Here is a 27047-nt window from a genome sequence, read left to right as displayed (position 1 = left end):
TTGGACCAGCATCTGAAAATGAGGTCAAAGTGCAGCCTCCTGTCAACACCTACGTCCTGTCAACACCTACGTCCTGTCAACACCTACGTCCTGTCATCACCTACGTCCTGTCATCATCACCTACGTCCTGTCATCATCACCTACGTCCTGTCATCACCTACGTCCTGTCATCACCTACGTCCTGTCATCATCACCTACGTCCTGTCATCACCTACGTCCTGTCATCATCACCTACGTCCTGTCATCACCTACGTCCTGTCATCATCACCTACGTCCTGTCATCACCTACGTCCTGTCATCATCACCTACGTCCTGTCATCATCACCTACGTCCTGTCAACACCTACGTCCTGTCATCACCTACGTCCTGTCATCATCACCTACGTCCTGTCATCATCACCTACGTCCTGTCATCACCTACGTCCTGTCATCACCTACGTCCTGTCATCATCACCTACGTCCTGTCATCACCTACGTCCTGTCATCATCACCTACGTCCTGTCATCACCTACGTCCTGTCATCACCTACGTCCTGTCATCATCACCTACGTCCTGTCATCACCTACGTCCTGTCATCATCACCTACGTCCTGTCATCATCATCTACGTCCTGTCATCATCACCTACGTCCTGTCATCATCACCTACGTCCTGTCGTCATCACCTACGTCCTGTCATCACTTACGTCCTGTCATCATCACCTACGTCCTGTCATCATCACCTACGTCCTGTCATCATCACCTACGTCCTGTCATCACCTACGTCCTGTCATCATCACCTACGTCCTGTCATCATCACCTACGTCCTGTCATCATCACCTACGTCCTGTCACCACCTACATCCTGTCACCATCACCTACGTCCTGTCACCATCACCTACGTCCTGTCATCATCACCTACGTCCTGTCATCATCACTTACGTCCTGTCATCATCACCTACGTCCTGTCATCATCACCTACGTCCTGTCATCACCTACGTCCTGTCATCATCACCTACGTCCTGTCATCACCTACGTCCTGTCATCATCACCTACGTCCTGTCATCACCTACGTCCTGTCATCACCTACGTCCTGTCATCACCTACGTCCTGTCATCACCTACGTCCTGTCATCACCTACGTCTTGTCATCACCTACGTCCTGTCATCACCTACGTCCTGTCATCACCACCTACGTCCTGTCATCATCACCTACGTCCTGTCGTCATCACCTACGTCCTGTCATCATCACCTACGTCCTGTCATCATCACCTACGTCCTGTCATCATCACCTACGTCCTGTCATCACCTACGTCCTGTCATCACCTACGTCCTGTCATCATCACCTACGTCCTGTCATCATCACCTACGTCCTGTCATCACCTACATCCTGTCATCACCTACGTCCTGTCATCATCTACGTCCTGTCATCATCACCTACGTCCTGTCATCACCTACGTCCTGTCATCACCTACATCCTGTCATCATCACCTACGTCCTGTCATCATCACCTACGTCCTGTCATCATCACCTACGTCCTGTCATCATCACCTACGTCCTGTCATCATCACCTACGTCCTGTCATCATCACCTACGTCCTGTCGTCACCTACGTCCTGTCATCATCACCTACGTCCTGTCATCATCACCTACGTCCTGTCATCATCACCTACGTCCTGTCATCATCACCTACGTCCTGTCATCACCACCTACGTCCTGTCATCACCTACGTCCTGTCATCATCACCTACGTCCTGTCATCACCTACGTCCTGTCATCATCACCTACGTCCTGTCATCATCACCTACGTCCTGTCATCATCACCTAAGTCCTGTCACCACCTACGTCCTGTCATCATCACCTACGTCCTGTCATCATCACCTACGTCCTGTCATCATCACCTACGTCCTGTCATCACCTACGTCCTGTCATCACCACCTACGTCCTGTCATCATCTACATCCTGTCATCATCACCTACGTCCTGTCATCATCTACGTCCTGTCATCATCACCTACGTCCTGTCATCACCTACGTCCTGTCATCATCACCTACGTCCTGTCATCACCTACGTCCTGTCATCATCACCTACGTCCTGTCATCACCACCTACGTCCTGTCATCATCTACGTCCTGTCATCATCACCTACGTCCTGTCATCACCTACGTCCTGTCATCACCTACGTCCTGTCATCATCACCTACGTCCTGTCATCATCACCTACGTCCTGTCATCATCACCTACGTCCTGTCATCATCACCTACGTCCTGTCATCATCTACGTCCTGTCATCATCACCTACGTCCTGTCATCACCTACGTCCTGTCATCATCACCTACGTCCTGTCATCATCACCTACGTCCTGTCATCATCACCTACGTCCTGTCATCACCTACGTCCTGTCATCATCACCTACGTCCTGTCATCATCACCTACGTCATGTCATCATCACCTACATCCTGTCATCACCTACGTCCTGTCATCATCACCTACGTCCTGTCATCACCTACGTCCTGTCATCACCTACGTCCTGTCATCACCACCTACGTCCTGTCATCACCTACGTCCTGTCATCATCACCTACGTCCTGTCATCACCTACGTCCTGTCATCATCACCTACGTCCTGTCATCACCTACGTCCTGTCATCATCACCTACGTCCTGTCATCATCACCTACGTCCTGTCATCATCACCTACGTCCTGTCATCATCACCTACGTCCTGTCATCACCTACGTCCTGTCATCACCTACGTCCTGTCATCACCACCTACGTCCTGTCATCACCTACGTCCTGTCATCATCACCTACGTCCTGTCATCACCTACGTCCTGTCATCATCACCTACGTCCTGTCATCATCACCTACGTCCTGTCATCACCTACGTCCTGTCATTAACTACGTCCTGTCATCATCACCTACGTCCTGTCATCACCTACGTCCTGTCATCATCACCTACATCCTGTCATCATCATCTACGTCCTGTCATCATCACCTACGTCCTGTCATCACCTACGTCCTGTCATCACCTACGTCCTGTCATCATCACCTACGTCCTGTCATCATCACCTACGTCCTGTCATCACCTACGTCCTGTCATCACCTACGTCCTGTCATCATCATCTACGTCCTGTCGTCATCACCTACGTCCTGTCATCATCACCTACGTCCTGTCATCACCTACGTCCTGTCATCACCTACGTCCTGTCATCACCTACGTCAGTCTGGATGCACCCTGGTCAACCCCACACGCTATTTTTGGAACCATCGAGGTCGTAAATGAATAAAAACACATGGAGACGTTCTGTAACTTGCGCAGTCTGTGGACAAACACACGGTTGTCGAGCTAAAAACAGATAAAGCGTCGGCTCAGTTCCTGAAAAGCTGACGTTTAGGAGGTACGAGGAATTACAACCTGAATCCGACACTCAGCACGTTGGTCTATCCATGATAAAGCTCGTTATCTGGCCTCTGCACAGAATCACACAAACACACGAAACATAGGAAGCAAGTCATCTCTGTAAGCAGAAGTTTTGAATGTTTTCTCGTTGATTCAGCTGCAGAAGCCGCAGATAGTCTGAGCTCAGTCTGCTCCTCGTGGTCTCTGCCTATCGCTGTCATCTCCTCTTCCGGTCCCTGCGAGCCAGCCGGGCGTCAGACATTAGCTCCTGCTCCTCGCCTAAGGGCCCCATCACTGCAGCAGCTGCAGCCAGAAATATGAGCTCGATCGATGCGTCCGTGGGCCAGACATCAGCTCTGAGCGGTAAATGGCTCAGTGGAAAAGTCTGCACCGGTGAATGATGCAGCACTTTTCCACCGCGGAGAGAACGCGACTCAGGACGCAGCGGAGGTTCTCTCTCTTTTTTTTTTTGATTGAGAAAAACACGTTACGACTTAACAATCAGCAACACACACAATGAAACCTCCACTTTGTCCCCAACCTGATTTTGTTAAGGGTTAGAAACTGTTGAGATGTTATTGTCATCTATGCCGGTTTTGATTCTGCACATCGGTTCAGCTCTTTATCGTTTCCCTTATTGATTCCTGATTCATTTTCCGTGTGAAAGCAAATCTGGTCTGCGAATGATCTGAGCCTGAACCCTCGTTTCCTGTTCCAACACATTTACCTGTGAACAGTAACGCACTGTCATTCATCTGTAATCCACAGTTTCATTACTTTAGATGTTACGTCCGGAGCAAAGAGGGGAATCAGGTGACGCAGTATCAGACGCCAAACTCCCCGTAGGGAGGAGGGTCGGGGTGGAGGACGGGTCCAAAACCCAGGACTTTGACCTGGAAGACCGGAGTTCAAGTCCTGGGAGAACTGAGACAAACCACCTTTATCTGATCTGAACCAAGTCCTTGAGAGCGCACTCCCACTGTGCCTCCGTACCGTGCCCAAACAGGTTTCACGGCTAGAGTCTGGTTCCTTTGACCAGTGTGAGTGCAACCGTACCGCGTCTAGGAGCGGCACGCTTGCCGTCCACGGCCTGTTTGGGAGAGGTGGGCTTTTAGGGGCCTGGAGGAGGGGACAAGGACCCTAAAGCACGGGGCACGGGGCACGGGGCACGGGGCACGGGACGGAAGCACAGTGGGAGTGCGCCCTTAGTGACTAAACTTAACTGTCGCCAAGACAAATCACCACCTTTTTATGATCTGAACCAAGTTGTTGTGGTTCTTAAACTTAACGGTCGCTGTCCACTTTCGGTGTACGTGGCACGTAGTCTTTCTCTAATGAGGCCACTCTTTGGACGGTTCCTTCCTCTCGACCATGACTCCTTCTTGTTTCCAGCGACATGAGTTTGATGTCGTTGTGTGTCATTGTCTTTAAGATGCCTCAGACTTCTGCTTCTGCTGCACCTGAAGAGATCAGCTGAGTGATCGGGAAACTATTTGGACTAACTGTAGGTTATCTAGGGCGACATGGTGGTGTGGTTTAGCCTCACAGCGAAAGGGTTCCTGGTTTGAATCCCTGCTGGGGCCCTTCTGTGTGGAGTTTGCATGTTGTCCCCGTGTCTGCGTGGGTTTTCTCCGGGTTCTCCGGTTTCCTCCCACAGTCCAAAGACGTGCAGGTGTTCGGTTCATTGATGACTCTAAATCACCCGTAGGTGTGAATGGTTGTCTGTCTCTGTTCGTCTCTATGTGTCCTGTGATAGACTGGCGTCCTGTCCAGGGTGGACCCCGCCTCACGCCCGATGTCAGCTGGGATCGACTCCAGCCCCCCACGACCCCGACAGGGACAAGAGGTTGAAGATGAATGAATGAATGAAGGATATCTAACTTTACGTTATGAAAACCAAAGGCCGAGCTGAACGAGTGGAGACAGGGAACAATGTTTAACGTTGAAGTCTTCAACTCGACTCTTCTTTCTCTTTAATGACATTTATTACAGATACATTCATAATAAGTCATCATTATTCACAGCCCTATTCTTGACCCTTGACACTGAGATCGTCCCAAATTTAATTAAAAAAAAGTGTAAATCATGTTTTTGAGGAACTGAAAACACAGAGAAACAGGAGATTTAAATGAGATGTAAAAATATTTAATATATTCAGATTAATCAGCACAGGATTCGTGTCCGTGCAGAGGGAAGGAAGCTGCAGCAACATGGAAACCTACAAAGAAACTACGGCAACGTGTCGGACTCACAAAGATTTGGGTTCTTTGTAGTTGATTAAAATTGTTAGAAAATATTAATTTGACTTTGAAGGCATCTATCTGTGATCGTTGTGTTTTTTATGACTAAGGAACCCTGAACCTTTGGCTCCGTTGTCTCATAATGTCTCTGTGACTGTTGTGTTGCTGTGTAAATCTCTAATGTTAGCAAATATAAAATCTAAATGCACTGTACGCATTTAACCTTTCATCCTAGACGTTCACTTCACTTTTCATTCCACCGGCGCAGCTTGAAACGCATGTGAAGAACCTCATTTTGATGCAAAGCTTCGCACATTAGCAGGAATGCGTTCATGTGTTTATTTAAATGTGAAAGTGCAAAGAAAGAAAATATTTAGTCCTTAAAAAAATAATCAGGGTGTCAGTGTTGATCATAATAGTTTTTAATCATGCAGCCCTGCACGTTGGCCTCTCCGGGCTCCCGTAGCTCAGCTTTAGTAATAAAGTTTGTGGCGTCACTGTGCTGAAGTTCAACGCGGCCTCCTGCTTCCTCAATCTGCGGAGGTGTATCAGTCTGTGAAGGAGCACAAACAAGCGCAGCAGCTCCCAATGAGCTCTCCTCTCCGGTTCCCACAGGGGCATAAAAACCTCCCGACAGGACATTTATTAACAGAGGTCAGGAACCTGCCGCCTTATATGGAAACTACAGTGGGCCTATCAGATCTGTAGGTATTTCCTGCTAAACACACTGGGGCTAATTATACCTTGTGTTTCTGCCTTTTGTCTCCTAAATCAAACACGCAGCGACTCTTAGAGCTGCTCAGCAAGAGCGCGACAGTCCAGTCAGGCTCCAAACATCCATCGCTTTAACCCCTTTCACGTCACATAGGAGCGGATTTATCATCTGGCCGATTCATTTAAGGTGCAGAACACGTGTGTGTGTCTCGGCTCTAGTGTGTCTCAGACGCTGTTGCAGCAGTTTTTAAGTTGATCCGATTCTTTTCACATTAAACATCATTTTTCACAACTGGAGATTTGATCAAAATGGTGAAAAATGCTCCAGAATCCCACATTCAGACCCTCTGACACGCTGTGATTTGGGATCCTGTGTGGTTGGTTGTGTGTTTTGTAGCTTGTGTTGTGTTGTGCTCCTCCAAAAAAGCCATAAATCCAGTCAACAACGATCCAAAATCTCTGACGTCAGCGTCTTAAATGTGAATATTTCCCGCCTTCTTTCCTCCTCTGACTCAATAAAGTTGATATTTTTGAGACATTTGAGGACGTGAAGCTTTGGGAAACACTCGTCCACATTTAACAGACGAAAGATAAAAGAATCTGGAGATTAATCGACAGTTAAAACGACGGTTAGTTGCAGCCCTGCTGTGGAGCTTTGGGTCAAACAACCAATGAACAGCCGTGACCTATTGAAAAGTTTTGGAGCAGCTAATCCAAATTCAGACCCGGTCCGTGCCTCATTAATGCGAAGCCATATGTTCCAGACACACTGAGAACCCACAGGAAGGGAAAACATTTCCACCTCTGCTGCCACACACACACACACACACACACACACACACACACACACACACACACACACACACACACACACACACACACACAGAAACGACTGACCGGGAGATAAGGTTGAAAATTGGGAGTCTCCCACGTGAATCGGAAGAGTTGGCAAGTATGGTAGGAGACTCCAGGAGCATATTTTACCATGATGACACACACACACACACACACACACACACATGCACACACACACACACACACACACACACACACACACGCACACACACACACACAGACACACGCAAACATTGCATTATCACCTGGGGGCAGTGTCGGGCGCTGGACACAGAAATGAGCCTTTTACAAGAACTTCCTGCTTCAGCTGTTTAGGATGGTCGTCACGGCAACAGCGTTTGACAAAAAGTTCCAAGCTTCGCGATTTAACTTTGTCCACGTCTTCAGAGGGAACGGACCCGATTTGAAGTCGATCGGGTCAAATCTCTACGAGTGGTCTGTCACAGAAAAGGTGCATGAAAACCATAAAACAGGACACGGAGAGGAGGAGGAGGCGGCTGGAGACGTCCGCGTGTAAATGGATGTAAAGATTTAGAGACGCACAACTTTCCGAGTGCGCCTCTCGAGTGTTGTCAGAGAGGCTCTCTGTGATTGAACAGCCCTCCAGCTGATTGGGGACTCTGGCCTAAGGTCGACAACAGCCCCGACCAATTAGGACGAGAGCTCGAGACGGGCATCGTGACTTTTCAGCGCTTGACTGCTCTCGTGGAAATACGGACGACCGCGGGGAGAAAACACCGAGCGAAAACGCTAATTAGAGGCTCCAGTGTTTCTCCGGAGCAGTTGATCTTTGGCAGGACTGCTTCTCATCAGCTCTGCCCTCATTAGCTGGAGCCAAGTTGCAGTTTAGTTGAGTGTCTCGCAGCTGAACGGGTGCTAATTAAGCGCAGATATCTGGCATTTTTCATCAAAAATGATCCAAAATCCCTCAAAATCTCACATTAAGACGCCTGGACCACGAAGAACAACACAGAAAAATCCAGGCTGTGTTTGGGGATGAAGGATTTTGCTATTCGGGGACTGGACCTCGTTCCTCCTCCTCTGTCTGTATGTCTGGATGGCGAGCACTTAGAGTCGTTCTTGCGGCGCTCTTTTCCTTTTGCCGGCTATCGTTAGAGTTCCCGTTGAAGTTGAAGTTAAACGTCCGTGTTCAGACGTTGGTTCAGACTTCAGACATTACCTTCATAAGTTCAGGCTCAACTCAAGTGCTTTCCTCTTCCTTTGCGCCCTGGAGCGAGTTTGTACCCGTCTGCAGATGGAGAGAGCGAGGCTTTATCGTAGGGGGGTACAGTATAAAGTGATTTTTTTATTGCTCATATGCAACTTATACCATGACACCATAAATCCCCATATCATAATACCTAGTAGAGGCCTCAGCGAAAAACTGATTCAAGTTGGACGCTGTCCTCTCTCGCATCTCAGTGCGACTGTCTCAGCGCGTAACATACCGCCACGGTGGGAGACTTTGTCCACGCGCGGCCACAGCGCCCCACGTGCTCCCACTGCGCTCTTCTTCGTGTGCTCCTGCATCGCTCCTCTCCACAACAGCTGTTGTTCTTGCAATTGTGTCAGTCTGGTTAAATCTGTGGTTAAATCACCGTCACAATGTCTCTTTCTGACACGGGAAACCGTGGAAACCCACAGCGAATGGACAGGGACGTATAAGGGCGCCCTCACACTGTGCTTCAGTGCCGTGCCCCGTGCTTTAGGGTCCTTGTCCCCCCCTCCAGGCCCGTTTGTCCAGGCCTGTGCGTCCAACCCTCCACGCTGACGCCGTCCCCGTTGTGTAACGACATCGTGATTTCTGCCGTGATGGGAAAGAAACGACTCTGTAAACAGAGTCAGGAAAGCGTTTCCTTAAACAAACATTTAGCAAAGGGAAGCAGAACACGAGCGTGCACGTGGAGACGGGAGTGTGTCGGACCAGGATGTAGACAACTAATGCATGAATAATTCACAGCAACGGCACGAGTCTTCATCGTTTCATGCATGAATTATTGAAATATATCATAAACGTGTGGGACACAATGAGATTCTTGTTACACATGAAGAAACATGTCGAGACACGATCCGTTAAAGCCAGCAGGTCTTATCTAACGCTAGCACATTAGCATGGGTGTGTGTGTGTGTGTGTGTGTGTGTGTGTGTGTGTGTGTGTGTGTGTGTGTGTGTGTGTGTGTGTGTGTGTGTGTGTGTGTGTGTGTGTGTGTGTGTGTGTGGGTGTGTGTGTGTGTGTGTGTGTGTGTGTGTGTGTCAGATAACAAATCACAGCAGCCAAAAGCTCTTGTCACAGTCGTTCAGCGTTTGTTCCACCTGCTTCTTGATCTCTCCATCACGACTCCACACTCTCAGCGTCACTCCGCAGGTTTTTATCCACACTCGGCGCCTTTTTACACGGAGCCAAGCCTGACTCACTTCAGCCCGCCATGGGCCAACGCTGCGCCGGCGCCAACACTCAACGCTCAACGGCGTCCAGTAGCTTCCACAGACTGTTACTGGAGTGTAGCGACACTTTTTACTGTGAGAAAATGACGATTAATATAAAAACACCAAAAAAACTCCACAATGCAACATGTTCCAGCAGGAATGTGATCTGAAATGACGACAACAGGCGAGTTTACACACACTGCTACGTAGCTAGCTACATGCTAACGACAGGAAAAGATGCATCTTGGTTCATGTTGTTCATTTCTCCACTTTTCACGTCTGATTCCAGCTGGAAAATGTTTCATTGTGATGTTTTGTGATGCTGTAGTCCGTCTGAAACGGGGAGGTGGTGGTGGCCGAAAGTTTAGAGGATCTGGGTGGGGAAGTGAATCAGGAAGAGCCCTTCCCTCATTACCACCACTGAGTAGCCCTTGAGCAAGGCCCTTAGTGCGCGCCCTTAGAATCTTTTCATCGACCAAATCTGCAGTAAACACTCCACCTCCGCATCACACCAACGTGAACCTTTCACCGCCATTGTTTGAAATGTCCACGCATGGTCCCTCCTTCTTTTTTCTACGTCCCAACAGGCGCACAGGAAATGACCTCAGAGCCGCCGTAGGCCTCGTGCTCGTACACGTGCGCACGCTCGTGCTCGTACACGTGCAAACGTGCTTTACTAAAGCCCACCTCTCCCAAACGGGCCGTGGACGGCAAGCGTGCCGCTCCTAGACGTGGTACGGTTGCACTCACACTGGTCAAAGGAACCAGACTTTAGCTGTGACACGTGCTGGGGCACGGGACGGAGGCACAGTGGGAGTGCTCCTTTAACCCACAGACAGAGCAGACGGTTGTTCATTGTCTTCCAGGTGTGAAACTGTGTGAATGAGATCAGGGCGTTCCTGAAAAAGAGAGCATCCCTCTCTCTTTGTTCTCCCCCTGAATAAATAAAATCATAAAATGATATAAAAGTGGTCTGTTGCACGTCGTTGAAGACTCAGATTCAGGAAACGTTATTGTCTGTTATGACAGAAAATCAGTTTTGACACCTGCCACGATGTGTTTACATCAACACGTCTGGCGGGTGTTAACTGGCATCTGCAGAATAATGTAACTTCATGCAGATTCCAGATTTTCACTCCTGCAACAGTTTTCAAACAACCTCTAGACTAACAATAGAGACTCATTGGCAGTCAGTGTCGATGCGTGATTGAAGGGTCTGTTCTCACAGTTTTAACACTCAGTACGTTCGTTCACACCTGCAGCAGAGTGTGTCTTCACTCAGTGTGTGTACATCCAGTCTAACAACCTGATTAAGTTAAGGTTAGGGCGCACTCCCACTGTGCCTCAGGCATCATTTCTGTTTACATGTTTACGCAGCATATTTAAATGAAAAATTGTGCTTTTTTATTGTTGTTTTGTGTGTGTGTGTGTGTGTGTGTGTGTGCGCGTGTGCTCTTGCTGACTTCTGCACTTACACAACCTTCTGAAGGTGGAACATTTTAACACTGCGCGTGCGTCATTGGCGCTACACCGCTGATCCCAGGCCCCACAAACAGTAAAATCACAATAATGCTGAGATTCCTCTCACTTACGGTGCCAGGGACCCGCCGCCAAGAACGCTCTTACGTAATACCAAGGGCTGAGGGGAAGTGGAGCTGCTAATGAAATGCAGCGTATATACCTCATCTGGCCTGGGAACGCCTCGGGGTCCCCCAGGAGGAGCTGCACAATGTTGCAGGAACATCTGGACTAACTTACTCTGCCTCAGCCGGCCCGGACCAGCAGCGGAAAATGCACAGAGTATGATGTTAAAGACTTAAAGAAAATGTGTCAAAGTGATCCAGCACGCTGTGGCTGCAGGTTTTCATTCCAACCGAGCCAGAACACACGTGGTCCGACGAACCAACCGTGTGAACCTGCCGCGGCAGCGGCAGCGGCCCTTTCCTGGAGCAGTTTGACGCCCCTGACTCAAAGGATCTTGTTGAAATAAGCAAAAGATGTCTCTCTTAAGAAGCTAAGAAGAGGTTTTTGTAATGTTGGCCGTACTTTGGTTTGCCCGGGAGATGAATAAGACTTAGGGCGCACTCCCACTGTCCTTCCGCACCGGGCCAAAAACAGGTTTTTCGGCTAAAGCCTAGTGCGTTTGACCAGTGTGAGTGCAACCACTCCACGCATAACTGCGACCAGCTGGCCGTCCACAGCCCGTTTGGGAGAGGTGGGCTTTAGTAAAGCACGTTTGCACGTGTACGAGCACGAGCGTGCGCACGTGTACGAGCACGAGCACGAGGCCTATGGCGGTTCTGAGGTCATTTCCTGTGCGCCTGTTGGGACGTAGAGAAAAGAAGGAGGGACCATGCACGGACATTTCAAACAATGGCGGTGAAAGGTTCACGTTGGTGTGATGCGGAGGTGGAGTGTTTACTGCAGATTTGGTCGATGAAAAGATTCAAAAACAGTCGACAAGACGCACAAAAACTCTGAGGTCTACGGAAAGATCTGGAAACAAAGCCACGCATCGCCATGACGTCATCAATGCGTGAGACGTGTTACGGCGTGATGACGTATAGGCAGCAAGAAGCATTCTCCGAGGCCCAGGTAGTGTGAGTACAAACGGGCCTGGAGGGGGGACAAGGACCCTAAAGCACGGGGCACGGGACGGAGGAACAGTGGGAGGGCGCACTAAAGAAGCTAAGAAGAGGTTTTTGTAATGTTGGTCGTACTTTGCTTTGTCAGGGAGATGTTTAAGACACGACTGAGGGTCCAGTCGTCTGTACAGGCAGACGTCTCATGCGTTGCACAGATGTTGGAGCTGCTTTTACTCTATAAATCTATTCTCCCGCTGAGGAACGCTCTGTGTTCAGCGGAGCTCCCACAGCTCTCACCCTGACGCGTTTCCTCTGTAATCTGCACAGATCATGGCAGCGGATGAAGAACGAGGCTACTCAACGATCACTGATAAAGACACCGTGTGCTCGAGAGCCGCCGGGGGAGGCTTTAAATCACAGCGGGGACAAGAGAGAGAGAGAGAGAGAGAGAGAGAGAGAGAGAGAGAGAGAGCGTTTCAGACGAATCATCGCACGTGTAATTGCAGATTTATCAAAACCATCACACTGTGTGTTTTGTGTCCTTTCAGCACGGAAGAGAAAGAGACGGGGGGGGGGGGGGGGCGACAAAAGACGGCATGCTGTGAAATATCTGACAAAGCTCGTATCAGAGATAAAGTGACAGCTTTCATATTAAAACATTAGTGTGTGTGAGATCTCAGATGGCACACGGAGGGAGGAGATGAAACCAATAAAGGACACGAGGACGCACAGCCGTCCAGAATTACAAGCAGTCCTCTGGCTCCGTAAAGAAGTGGGATTGTGTGGAAGTCAATGAGAAAATGAGCCTAAACTTCTCTCTCTTTATTCCCTCAGTCAAGATTTTCCTAACGAGCTTCTGTCTCAACTCTAGTTTCAAGTCTTCTTCAACACAGCGTGAGGATCATCGAGTCAGTGATGGTCCCATTAAAGCTGCGTTCAGACCAGCGCCCGAGCAGGTTCCACGGCTAAAGTCTGGTTCCTTTGACCAGTGTGAGTGCAACCGTACCGCGTCTAAGCCTGTGAATGTTCTCATTCGTCCAGGTCATTGTTATCCTCAAAGCAATTTCAGTCAAAAACAACTGGACTGGTTGTTTGTCTAGGAATCATTTTGTCTCTTGCGTCTAGGAGCGGCACGCTTGCCGTCCACGGCCCGTTTGGGAGAGGTGGGCTTTAGTAAAGAACGTTTGCACGTGTACGAGCACGAGCGTGCGCACGTGTACGAGCACGAGGCCTACGGCGGTTCTGAGGTCATTTCCTGTGCGCCTGTTGGGACGTAGAAAAAAGAAGGAGGGACCATGCGCGGACATTTGAAACAATGGCGGTGAAAGGTTCACGTTGGTGTGATGCGGAGGTGGAGTGTTTACTGCAGATTTGGTCGATGAAAAGATTCAAAAACAGTCGACAAGACGCACAAAAACTCTGAGGTCTACGGAAAGATCTGGAAACAAAGCCACGCATCGCCATGACGTCATCAATGCGTGTGACGTGTTACGGCGTGATGACGTATAGGCAGCAAGAAGCATTCTCCGAGGCCCAGGTAGTGTGAGTACAAACAATGGATCCCATTTCCTCTTAGATTGGATGTAAGTGCAGAGACGTTTGGTTAAGAGGATATTTAATCTACTTTTTCACAAATCAATGACACTAAAAGAAACTAATGACACTTAAAAAGGCAAGAAATAAAAACTCTGTATCACATAAATGCCGTAGTTTTACTCTCTGCCTTGAGGAAATCTGCAGTAATTTAGCTTAATAAATTAAATCATGGCTGCATGAGGTGCAGCACACCACCCTCCCCGTGACCTCGCCTCCCGCTCAGGAGCCGGTGATGTCAACGCCTCATCTCCTGTCGTCGTGGCGGCGAAGCGGGCAGTCGATCATCCTGAACAAATCTACCCACAAGGCAGTAGCGTCGTCCATCTGGCAGTAGTTAAAGATTAATACGCAGGAATCTGGTCGGAGGGTTTTTATCACAGGCCGCAGCGACATCGAGCTGGACGGAGAACTGAAGACATCGGCGCTCGGGTTCAGTGCGTGCGGATGGTTTCAGTGCACCGGCCGACGCTGACGCAGCCGTTGCAGAGGCTGCAGACGTGCATGAAGGGGCCTGGAGCAGCTCACAGTCCAGAAACGGCTCCTGCTAGTGTTTCACTTCCTGCTCTATTAGAGAGCAGCATCTGCTACCATTCAACATTAGTGTGTTTACCAGCCGTGACTGTGTGTGTGTGTGTCTGTGTGTGTGTGTGTGTGTGTGTGTGTGTGTGTGTGTGTGTGTGTGTGTGTGTGTGTGTGTGTGTGTGTGTGTGTGTGTGTGTGTGTGTGTGTCATCATGGTAAAATATGCTCCTGGAGACTCCTACCATACTTGCCAACTGTTCCGATTCACGTGGTAGACTCCCACTTTTTAACCTTATCTCCAGGTCAGTCGTTTTTCTCGCTAATCTTCTGATTTTACGGTGTAGGAAACGAGTCGGCTTGTGGGGGATATTTGCCACAGTATCTGGCAACCCTGTAAGTAAAGAAGGAGAAGAAGAAGAAGAAGAACTCGTTGCCGGTTACACAGGACAGAGATGGATGAAGTGACGCCTGACACTGAAAAGAGACGAGAAAATATAGCGCTTTTCTCATCACTCAGAGATGCTTTACAGGAAATACCAAGCCCCGCCCAGAGCCACTTCCTGTTTGATCCGTCAGCGTCAGTTCTCCGAGTGTCCACTAGGGGCAGGTTTCATAACAGAGCAGTTTCTCATTGAGCCCCATGTTAAACAGGCCGTTTACACAGCATCATTAAACCTGTTTAAGGACAAAAGAACATTCTAGTCTGTGTGTTTAGCTCATGTCTCCATGACAACACTGAGGGGGAGGGGCTAGTTTTTATTTTATTGGAGGTTAAAATAGTTAGAGAGTCAGGTTAGCGTTAAAGCTGCAGCGTGATGTGTTTACGTCCCATCACTTTCACCTTTATGTCATATTCAGTTGGTGTTTGTAAAAATAATCCGCTGAAGTGAAGAAGTCTCCGCGGCTGTGAGGCGGAGCGGTGCTCTGGCGGGTCGTGCTCCTCCTCTGCAGGACGGCCCTCTGCGAGTGTGGACAGAAGACACACGGTCATGTCAGAGCTCACAGTGCGACTTCAGTTTCTGTCCTCCCGCAGCTTCGGCCTCAGCCAATTACCTCCCTTCAGACAGAAGCCCGGGCCCCGGGGACGAGAGGCCAAATGGACCGCACGCTCAGCGTATGTCCAACATGTGGCGGTGGAACGGAGCTGCTGCTGCCGCCACCACCGAGCGGCCGCGTCACACCTCCTCCAAACCTCATCTGCTTCTCCTCATGTGCAGCTCGCCCCTCTGGGCCGTCACGGCCTCTGGAGCGCGGCGCTGTCAGGAGGCGTCCAGGATAACGTGATGGCTCTACTGTGACTGTGGAATCATGGCGGCGTCATTATCGTCCTGAAGACGACCCTGAGCAGCGTTTTCGTTCTCAGACATAATTCAACGTGACTGTGGAGCTCAGGCTGCTGCGTTAACGTTTCATAACACGACCAAATAAAGAGCAGGAATGCTAATAACGCTTCATACTGACACCCGCGCCCTCGGCCGTGGTTTAACTCCACTCTCAATGAACTGGACTCACACCTTTTATGCCTTTATTAGGACTCGTTCACATGAGTCGACGACCCGGGGCCGGTTTCACCAAACACTTTAAGTTAATACGCCTGATGCAAAGGGACAGCACAAGTGTTGTTGTGATTTAGACCAAGTCCAATATTCACTCAGTAATAACTGATTTAGACGTGCATTAATATTAAACACCACTCTTTCACATTTCTAAGCTCCGTCTCAACCTTTGTTCTGCGTTCTGCGTCGTTTCAAACTCGACTGAAGTGTCTACGACAGGGAAGTGCGCGTCTTTTCTCAGGCGTTCGGAGCAGATATTTGAAATCCACCTGAGCCCAGCGTGTTAAAGGCGACCATGTCTTTGGCGAGGTCATAAGTTGTGGCATTAGTTATCTCAGAGTTCCTCCGCAGCCCTTTTCAAAATAAGGAGTTACCGTAAATTTGTGCCTGAAATGTTTAGATGAGAGTCGTGGACCTCAGCGGTGACTGAGAGTCAACATCTTTTCTTATTGTTCTGAAACTGTGGCGTCCTCCTGTTTAATAATCATAATAATAATAATAATAGATCTGTTTATTATAGCGCTTTTCTCATCACTCAAGGATGCTTTACAGGTAATACCAAGCCCCGCCCACAGCAACTTCCTGTTTGATCCAATCAGGAAGCTCCGTCAGCGTCAGTTCTCTGAGTGTCCACTAGGGGCAGGTTTCATAACAGAGCAGTCGAGGTCCGTTCTCTCAACTTGATCCAGTCGTCCTAGCCTACAGGAGTCTCCATCTGATCAGACTTTGACTCATTTCCTCTGACCAAAAAAGGGCATGTATGTGACGTTGGGGGGAGGGGCGTACGTCCATCTGGCTGACGTTTACCTCCGAGGTTGTCATGGAGACCTGATCTAAACACACAGACTAGAATGTTCTTTTGTCCTTAAACAGGTTTAATGATGCTGTGTAAACGGCCTGTTTAACATGGGGCTCAATGAGAAACTGCTCTGTTATGAAACCTGCCCCTAGTGGACACTCAGAGAACTGACGCTGACCGAGCTTCCTAATTGGATCAAACAGGAAGTCTCTCTCTGTGGGTGGGGCTTGGTTTGGAGGGGATGAAGGCGTGGACGAGTGTTTTGGCAGCAGTGGCGAAGGCGTGCAATGTTGCGGAAGTGGAAGAAAGACGTTTTCGTGACGTGGTCCATGATGATGCCAGGGTTTCTGACCGGGGGAGGGAGGGTCAGAACGACCACCGATGCAGAGGGAGACGTTCTGGGAGGACGGACTTTGGGCCGAAGATGAGGATTTCCGTTTTATTGCTATTGAGTTTCAGGAAGTTGCGGTTCTTCCAGGTTCTGATGTCGGGGAGGGGGACGAGTCTTTGCTCAGATGAAACTAAACTAACCTCTTTTTTTTAAGTGTGCAGCTTAGACAGAACTGCTTTCACGTGACACTGTGACCGCAGAGGTTTTAATTTGTCAGAAAAAGCAGCAATCACCAGCTGACAGAAGCCCAGATCCTCAGGAGGACGGAGAGGGGCCCACTCAGGGAGAGCTGCAGGGGGGGGGCGCACGTGTTTGAGTAACGTTAGTGCATTAAAGCTCTTTCTACAGGTGTGTGTGTGTGTGTGTGCGTGTGTGTGTGTGGCGTCTTTAATGATGAGCTACAGTCTGATAATGAAGCGGAGGTGACGGAGGAGGCGGTGCGTTCCAGCTCAGCGGGCCGTCGCTCCGCCGCTGATTTCCTGCTCTGATTAGGCCGAATGGAAGAAAATGAAAAACGACAGCGAACCGAGAAAAGAGAGAGTCCTAATTGAAAGGCTCAGGACTTAATGAAACCGCTGACAGCCTCGCTCACATCTCGCACACAAGTCTCTAATTAAAGAGCCGCAGATTGAAGCTGACGTCGGTGCGGAGCGCGGGAACATTAGGGCACGGAGCGCGCCCAATTAGCTGCGTCAGACACGGAGGTAATAAAGAGAGGCGAGAGCAAACAGTGGTGCTTATTAAGATAACGCCCCCTCCGGACAGAGAGCCACAACAAAGAACCGGCAACTCGTACGAACAGTTGCAGAGAAAGGGGCTCGACTTCGCGTTGTCAGCCCTGTTTAAGTTTGGGGGGGGGGGAACTGAAGCGGCTCCATCTTCTCATCAAAGACGCCAGATTGCATTTTGACGCAGGACACAGGAGTTAGTGGTCTGCTGCTGCCTCCGTCGGTTAGGGCACCTTACCACTGTGCCTCCGTCCCGTGCCCCGTGCTTTAGGGTCCTTGTCCCCCCCTCCAGGCCCGTTTGTACTCACACTACCTGGGCCTCGGAGAATGCTTCTTGCTGCCTATACGTCATCACGCCGTAACACGTCACACGCATTGATGACGTCATGGCGATGCGTGGCTTTGTTTCCAGATCTTTCCGTAGACCTCGGAGTTTTTGTGCGTCTTGTCGACTGTTTTTGAATCTTTTCATCGACCAAATCTGCAGTAAACACTCCACCTCCGCATCACACCAACGTGAACCTTTCACCGCCATTGTTTGAAATGTCCGCGCATGGTCCCTCCTTCTTTTTTCTACGTCCCAACAGGCGCACAGGAAATGACCTCAGAACCACCGTAGGCCTCGTGCTCGTACACGTGCGCACGCTCGTGCTCGTACACGTGCAAACGTGCTTTACTAAAGCAAAAGAAAAGATTCAAAAACAGTCGACAAGACGCACAAAAACTCCGAGGTCTACGGAAAGATCTGGAAACAAAGCCACGCATCGCCATGACGTCATCAATGCGTGTGACGTGTTACGGCGTGATGACGTATAGGCAGCAAGAAGCATTCTCCGAGGCCCAGGTAGTGTGAGTACAAACGGGCCTGGAGGGGGGGACAAGGACCCTAAAGCACGGGGCACGGGACGGAGGCACAGTGGGAGGGCGCCCTTAGTTGCCAGATAACTTCTGTATTATCTGATGGCTGCAGGGCGGACATGTTTACATTTCCCATTTTAGAAATGCGCGTTCAGACATGCGTCATTGTTGCGCTCCGTCAGTTAAACACCACTGATTAGGAAGGAACGAACATTACCTCTGTCTGCTCCTCCAAACGTCTCCCGTCGCTTCACACTTCCAAACATCCACTGTCACTTTAAAAAAGCCTCTAACGTCCCGCAGCTCCCCTCAGTCTGTCGATAAGTGATTGAACGTCTGAGTGGACTCGGGGTCCGTCTCTCCTTCCTGTCTGCCTGTAGTAATCAGTGTGAGTGCTGATGGGAGGAAGCTTTGCTTGAGGCACTTCCTGCTCTGCGGCGTGTGTTTGCTTCGCAGAACACCGACTGTTTGAAGACGTTTTCGCTCGTTCTGTAGAGAAACACTGAGTTCTGCTTCGTATATATGTTTAAAATGACTGTTCTGGTTTTGTTGTTGTTGTTTTTATTCATTCCCCTTTTGTGAAACCTTCATAATATAAAAAAATAAGTGTTTTAAAGGCTCCGTCTCTTCACTACTCTGTAATGAAGTCACAGCATCATGACCACTTCCTGTTTTGTAAACAGCCTCTGAACGACTGCGTCCGGTCTGCAGAGATTCCTGCAAACACAATGACCTGATGTCCGAACCTCGCACACGTGTGAAGTGATGGTGCTGGAACAAGGTGGTGTGTGTGTGTGTGTGTGTGTGTGTGTGTGTGTGTGTGTGTGTGTGTGTGTGTGTGTGTGTGTGTGTGTGTGTGTGTGTGTGTGTGTGTGTGTGTGTGTGTGTGTGTGTGTGTGTGTGTGTGTGTGTGTGTGTGTGTGTGTGTGTGTGTGTGTGTGTGTGTGTGTGTGTGTGTGTGTGTGTAGTGTAAGTCTTTGGAAGGTTATTTCTGCACCTGGACAGACGTTGACTCGTCCTCTTGTTCTACACAAAGCAAATTTTCTCATTTTCTCTGCTTTGTTCTCCTAAATCTTCTGTCACAAACAACCAGGACCTGCTTTATTTCCACGTAGGTTTTCATTCATTCATTCATTCATCTTCAGCCTCTTGTCCCTGTCGGGGTCACGGGGGGCTGGAGTAGATCCCAGCTGACATCGGGCGTGAGGCGGGGTCCACCCTGGACAGGACGCCAGTCTATCACAGGACACATAGAGACGAACAGAGACAGACAACCATTCACACCTACGGGTGATTTAGAGTCATCAATGAACCGAACACCTGCACGTCTTTGGACTGTGGGAGGAAACCGGAGAACCCGGAGAAAACCCACGCAGACACGGGGACAACATGCAAACTCCACACAGAAGGGCCCCAGCCGGGACTCAAACCAGGAACCCTCTCGCTGTGAGGCGAAAGTGCTAACCACCACACTGCGCTGCAGAACTCTAGAAACATCTAGAAAAGGAGAGAGAATAGTCCAGATGCATGGAGGTTTTAGTATTATTCCATCAATCAGTCGAGTAATTGGAGGAGAAATACTTTTGCTTAAATAAAGAAGCAGTGTTAAATATACAAAAGTGAAGAAATGCCGCTCTCACGAATCGGTTTCCTTCTTAGAACAATCAACATTTAATTGCTTAAGTTGCATAAACCATCCGTGAGGAACTCGGAGTAGAGCCGCTGCTCCTTTGCGTTGAAAGGAGCCAGTTGAGGTGGTTCAGGATCATCTGGTCTGGATGAACCCTGGGCGCCTCCCTAGGGAGGTGTTCCAGGCACGTCCAGCTGGGAGGAGGCCTCGGGGAAGACCCAGGACCAGGTGGAGAGATTAGATCTCCACACTGGCCTGGGAACGCCTGAGGATCCCCCAGTTAGAGCTGGTTAATGTGGCCCGGGAAAGGGAAGTTTGGGGTCCCCTGCTGGAGCTGCTGCGCCCTGAGACCCGACCCCGGATAAGAGGCTGAAGATGAGATGAGATGATATTATCTGAAGAGCTTTTAAACCACCTGCTCCGTCGTTTAGTTTGAGGACGAGTTGAAATCATCTCAACACTTCAAAGCCGAAGCGCCGCATCGAGACGCCAGAGCACGGCGAGATCGACTGAGATGAAGGAACGAGGAACAAAAAGGAGATTAAGAAGAGACGAGATCCTTTTTCCTGCACCACCTTCGCTTTTCTCCTCTTTCACCCGCGTTTGAAGAAGCCGCAGCGGCGTGACGGCTTAAATCTGTCATTAGGATTAACGAGCGAAGCTGCAGTCAGACACACGCTGATTAAAGACTGAGACGACGTTTGGAAGCTTTCTCTTCGCTCTGGGGACGAGATGAACCTCTTAACCCTCTGAGCTCTCTGCCTTTAAGAGGCTGAAGATAGTGCATCGTCTGAAACCAGACAATCATCCAATCAAACACGCCAACTTCACTTTCTGCTCTTTCTGCTCATCCAGACAGCGTTCCTCCTGCAGTGCCTGTTCTAACATGGACGATTTGTGCAGACTGGGCTCCATAAACAGCTAGACGCGGTACGGTTGCACTCACACTGGTCCATGTCTGTATCCAGAGCTGACCTGCTGCCCCCCCCCGCGCGCTCAGGCTGCAGCTGGTGTGGTGTCCTCTGTGTTCCCGTGGGTGCGTCCTGCTCAGCTCTGACGCTTCTTACCTTTCATCTGCAGAGCTGTCACAGTGTCAGTGGTCTCCTTTCATCTCGACACAGGCAGGAAGTGTGCCGGGGGTCAGAGGCGGTCCAGGCCGCTCCTGCGGGACTTCCTGGTATCAGGGTCGAGTCTGCGCTCCGACCCGAGTCCACCTGACGCAGCAGCGCTCTCACGACTCATCCAGTCACATCATCACGTCACGTTAAGGACAAACAGAGTCTGTTCAGGTTTAATTTTCAGGCAGAAGACCCTCAACAGAGGGTGAGAGGAAAGGTCAAGATGAGGGTTAGAGGAAAGGTCACGGTGAGGGTCATAGGAAAGGTCACGGTGAAGGTCAGAGGAAAGGTCACGGTGAGGTTGAGGGTGAGAGGAAAGGTCACGGTGAGGGTGAGGGTGAGAGGAAAGGTCACGGTGAGGGTGAGAGGAAAGGTCACGGTGAGGGTGAGGGTCAGAGGAAAGGTCACGGTGAGGGTGAGAGGAAAGGTCACGGTGAGGGTGAGGGTGAGAGGAAAGGTCACGGTGAGGGTTAGAGGAAAGGTCACGGTAAGGGTGAGAGGAAAGGTCACGGTGAGGGTGAGGGTGAGAGGAAAGGTCACGGTGAGGGTGAGGGTGAGAGGAAAGGTCACGGTGAGGGTTAGAGGAAAGGTCACGGTGAGGGTGAGGGTGAGAGGAAAGGTCACGGTGAGGGTTAGAGGAAAGGTCACGGTGAGGGTTAGAGGAAAGGTCACGGTGAGGGTGAGAGGAAAGGTCACGTGAGGGTGAGAGGAAAGGTCACGGTGAGGGTGAGAGGAAAGGTCACGTGAGGGTGAGGGTGAGAGGAAAGGTCACGGTGAGGGTGAGGGTGAGAAGAAAGGTCACGGTGAGGGTGAGAGGAAAGGTCACGGTGAGGGTGAGGGTGAGAGCAGAGGTCACGGTGAGGGTGAGAGGAAAGGTCACGGTGAGGGTGAGGGTGAGAAGAAAGGTCACGGTGAGGGTGAGAGGAAAGGTCACGGTGAGGGTGAGAGGAAAGGTCACGGTGAGGGTGAGGGTCAGAGGAAAGGTCACGGTGAGGGTGAGGGTTAGAGGAAAGGTCACGGTGAGGGTGAGAGGAAAGGTCACGGTGAGGGTGAGAGGAAAGGTCACGGTGAGGGTGAGAGGAAAGGTCACAGTGAGGGTGAGGGTGAGAGGAAAGGTCACGGTGAGGGTGAGGGTGAGAGGAAAGGTCACGGTGAGGGTGAGAGGAAAGGTCACAGTGAGGGTGAGGGTGAGAGGAAAGGTCACGGTGAGGGTGAGAGGAAAGGTCACGGTGAGGGTGAGGGTGAGAGGAAAGGTCACGGTGAGGGTGAGGGTGAGAGGAAAGGTCACGGTGAGGGTGAGGGTGAGAGGAAAGGTCACGGTGAGGGTGAGAGGAAAGGTGAGGGTGAGAGGAAAGGTCACGGTGAGGGTGAGGGTGAGAGGAAAGGTCACGGTGAGGGTGAGAGGAAAGGTCACGGTGAGGGTCAGAGGAAAGGTCACGGTGAGGGTGAGAGGAAAGGTCACGGTGAGGGTGAGAGGAAAGGTCACGGTGAGGGTGAGAGGAAAGGTCACGGTGAGGGTGAGAGGAAAGGTCACGGTGATGGTGAGAGGAAAGGTCACGGTGAGGGTGAGAGGAAAGGTCACGGTGATGCTGAGAGGAAAGGTCACGGTGAGGGTGAGAGGAAAGGTCACGGTGAGGGTGAGGGTGAGAGGAAAGGTCACTGTGAGGGTGAGGGTGAGAGGAAAGGTCATGGTGAGGGTCAGAACATCCAGGAGACCAAGGGGACACGAACCCCAGTCCTCAGGTGAAAGTCTGGAGTTTTGGACAAATCCACCGCCCGACAAAAGTCGCAGTATTTCAGAAATATGAATGAATGGAGGCGGTGCTGATAAAGAGACAGTCTGCCTGTTTAAAGGCGGCGGTGGCAGCAGGGAGGGGTTTGTGCGCTCAGGATCAATGGGGCGAAGCTTTCAGCCCCCGGTGGTTCCTGTGGTTTCTGTGGTTCCTGTGGTTCCACGTCCACTTCCTGCTCAGAGGTTATTAAAGCCTGGAACAACAGAGGCGCAGGAACGGGAGCGGCCGGAGGAGGAATGTCCTCACGCCTCCGGAGACTTCCTGAGGCTGCGGCGCTGAGACTGAGGAGCAGTGGAGCTCTGGGACGGACCCACACAAGGCCCCAACACCTCACACACAACACTCCTACACACCTCACAGCTCTGTGACCTCTGTCTGTGCTCATTTTGTTGTCACTTTGTTTCATTTTGTGTCTTTTTATGTCACTTTGTGCCTTTTTGTTACCAAATCCATCCTCTCTAAAATGAAGGACTTCCCCCTCTCCCCAGGTTCAGAGTCTGGGTGTCATCCCAACATCACTCGCTCAGCACATTTCCACTGACGTAACATCTCGCACTCATCTCTTTTGTCTTCTGTCTCTTCTGTGATGCTGTAAAGGCTCAGATGTAAAACTAATGTCAGACTCGTTCTGACGATAAAGGAACTTCGTGTCCTGCGTTTGTTTCGGTCGCTCCACGTTAAACGTCAAACTCTCTCCTCTTCTTCACAGTGATGTTTGTCTGCTGCTCCCCCGACACCTTCAGGAAGCTGATGGTGGAGTTCCGACGGGCCGACCTTCCTCACGAGCAGTACGTCTTCTTCTACATCGACGTGTTCGGAGACAGTCTGAACTCCAGACACGGGCAGCCGTGGGCCCGCGGGGACGAGGACGACGCCGTCGCCAGGGATGCCTTCCAGGTGCTGAGCTACGTTTCCAAACGCAAATGAATTCTCTGCAACTTTAGTTACTTACGCTTTAACCCGACAGAAGAAACGGATGCAAAATGACAAAAATTGATGCAAAATGACTAAGAATTGATGCAAAATGAGCAAGAATTGATGCAAAACAACTAAAACTTGATGCAAAATGACTAAAAATAGATGCAAAATGACTAAAATTGATGCAAAATGACTACAAATTGATGCAAAATGACTAAAAATTGATGCAAAATGACTAAAAATTGATGCAAAATGACTAAAAATTGATGCAAAATTACAAAAATTGATGCAAAATTACTAAAAATTGATACAAAATGACTAAAAATTGATGCAAAATGACTAAAATTGATGCAAAATGACTAAAAATTGATGCAAAATGACCACAAATAGATGCAAAATTACTAAAATTGATGCAAAATTACTAAAATTGATATAAAATGACTAAAATTTGGTGCAAAATGACTAAAATTGATGCAAAATGACTAAAAATTGATGCAAAATGACAAAAAATTGATGCAAAACGACTAAAAATGGATGCAAAATGACTAAAATTTATGTAAAATGACTCAAAATAGATGCAAAATAACAAAGAATTGATACAAAATGACTAGAAATTGATGCAAAATGACTAGGAATGGATGCAAAATGAGCACACACTGGCTGGTGTTAAAACAATCGTCAGGTGCCCACATGAACAGTGAGTGAAAGCCTTTTGAACGCTGGACACAAACATGTAAAGGTTCAGTGCGAGGAGCAGCCCCCTGGAGCTGCGCCTGAGGCCGAGTGCTCCTCCTCTCACAGCGCGGAGGGCGAGGGGTCAAACACCGGCCTGAGGCAGCGCGGGGCCGTGACGTCTGCCGCTCACACCACCTGATTTCCCAGGTTCCTCTCAAGTGTCTCCTCTCACCTCCGCCTTCACGTCTCTTCGACATGAAATTGCTTTTATTCTCTGCTGACGCTCCTCGTCTGAGGTGTTTACGAGACGTGTCAGGCAGGTGACAAATTGGATGTTTCTCTCCTCCGCCTCCGTCTCTCCGTCCTCTCTCCACCTCCGTGTGAAGATCATCAGTGTGAGATGAATACTGTGATGCTTCAATTGGAGTGATGACAGAACGTCCTGGATTTGGATGAGTCATAGTCTGAGCACAAAGAGAAATGAAGCAACCACAAAGACACACAAAACAACCACAAAGACACACAAAACAACCACAAAGAGACACAAAACAACCACAAAGAGACACAAAACAACCACATAGACACACAAAACAACCACAAAGAGACACAAAACAACCACAAAGAGACACAAAACAACCACAAAGAGACACAAAACAACCACAAAGAGACACAAAACAACCACATAGACACACAAAACAACCACAAAGAGACACAAAACAACCACAAAGAGACACAAAACAACCACAAAGAGACACAAAACAACTACAAAGAGACACAAAATTACCACAAAGAGACACAAAATGACCACAAAGAGACACAAAACAACCACAAAGACACACAAAACAACCACAAAGAGACACAAAACAACCACACAGAGACACAAAATGACCACAAAGAGACAAAATGACCACAAAGTAAGCTCTGCCGTGTCGTATTTGTTATGGACCTGCTGACAGCTGGACCCTAAAGCAGAGGCAGGCAGGTGAGAGAGGTGCGTCAAAAGTGTTTATTTTGACAAAGGGGCTCCACAAGTTAAAGCAACAAGTGTCTGGCAAGACATGGGGGGGAACAGAACCGCCAGAAGACGCTCAGGCAACGAGGCAAACTCAGGCAACGAGGCAACTCAGGGCCAACTCAGGAACTTAGGCAACGAGGCAACTCAGGCAACGGTGGATGGATGAGTGGGTGGATGGATGAGTGGGTGGATGGATGAGTTGGAGGATGGATGAGTTGGAGGATGGATGAGTCGAAGGATGGATGAGTTGGAGGTTGGATGAGTTGGAGGAAGGATGAGTTGGAGGATGGATGAGTCGAAGGATGGATGAGTTGGAGGTTGGATGAGTTGGAGGATGGATGAGTTGGAGGATGGATGAGTTGGAGGAAGGATGAGTTGGAGGATGGATGAGTTGGAGGAAGGATGAGTAGGAGGATGGATGAGTTGGAGGTTGGATGAGTGGGTGGATGGATGAGTTGGAGGTTGGATGAGTTAAGGATGGATGAGTTGGAGGTTGGATGAGTCGGAGGATGGATGAGTGGGTGGATGGATGAGTTGGAGTTCAGATGCAGAACTTACCGGAACGCTCGGTTCATGAACGCCACAAAAAAACGTTTTCATCATTTCAAATCCTCAGTTCACATTGTTCCCACCGCAGACACACACACACACACACACACACACACACACACACACCTGTTTACCATGAGATTATAATGAAATGACTAAAAGCTGATGCAAAATGACTCAAAACAGATGCAAAATGACTAAAAACTGATGCAAAATGACTCAAAACAGATGCAAAATGACTCAAAACAGATGCAAAATGACTAAAAACTGATGCAAAATGACTCAAAACAGATGCAAAATGACTCAAAACAGATGCAAAATGACTCAAAACAGATGCAAAATGACTAAAAACTGATGCAAAATGACTCAAAACAGATGCAAAATGACTCAAAACAGATGCAAAATGACTCAAAACAGATGCAAAATGACTAAAAACAGATGCAAAATGACTCAAAACAGATGCAAAATGACTAAAAACAGATGCAAAATGACTGAAAACTGATGCAAAATGACTAAAAACAGATGCAAAATGACTAAAAACAGATGCAAAATGACTGAAAACTGATGCAAAATGACTCAAAACAGATGCAAAATGACTAAAAACAGATGCAAAATGACTCAAAACAGATGCAAAATGACTGAAAACTGATGCAAAATGACTCAAAACAGATGCAAAATGACTGAAAACTGATGCAAAATGACTCAAAACAGATG

The 27047-nt window shown here is 49.3% G+C and overlaps 1 protein-coding gene across 1 annotated transcript in view; it reads left to right on the top strand.

The window, feature by feature from the left end:
* The window catches only part of LOC310949934 (atrial natriuretic peptide receptor 1-like), a gene marked incomplete at both ends in the record, with an annotated part of 59616 nt that overhangs the window by 6391 nt on the left and 26178 nt on the right, over positions 1–27047 (top strand). The window contains one exon of the mRNA XM_083917554.1: positions 23886–24073. Coding sequence (XP_083773680.1) covers positions 23886–24073 — 188 coding nt within the window. The remainder of the gene's footprint in view (positions 1–23885; positions 24074–27047) is intronic.

The sequence above is a fragment of the Echiichthys vipera genome (genome assembly GCF_963691815.1).
Source record: "Echiichthys vipera genome assembly, chromosome: 8".
In the NCBI taxonomy this organism is placed as follows: domain Eukaryota; kingdom Metazoa; phylum Chordata; class Actinopteri; order Perciformes; family Trachinidae; genus Echiichthys; species Echiichthys vipera.
The sequence above is the reverse complement of the archived record's forward strand: the minus strand, read 5'-3'. Positions and strand labels throughout refer to the sequence as shown.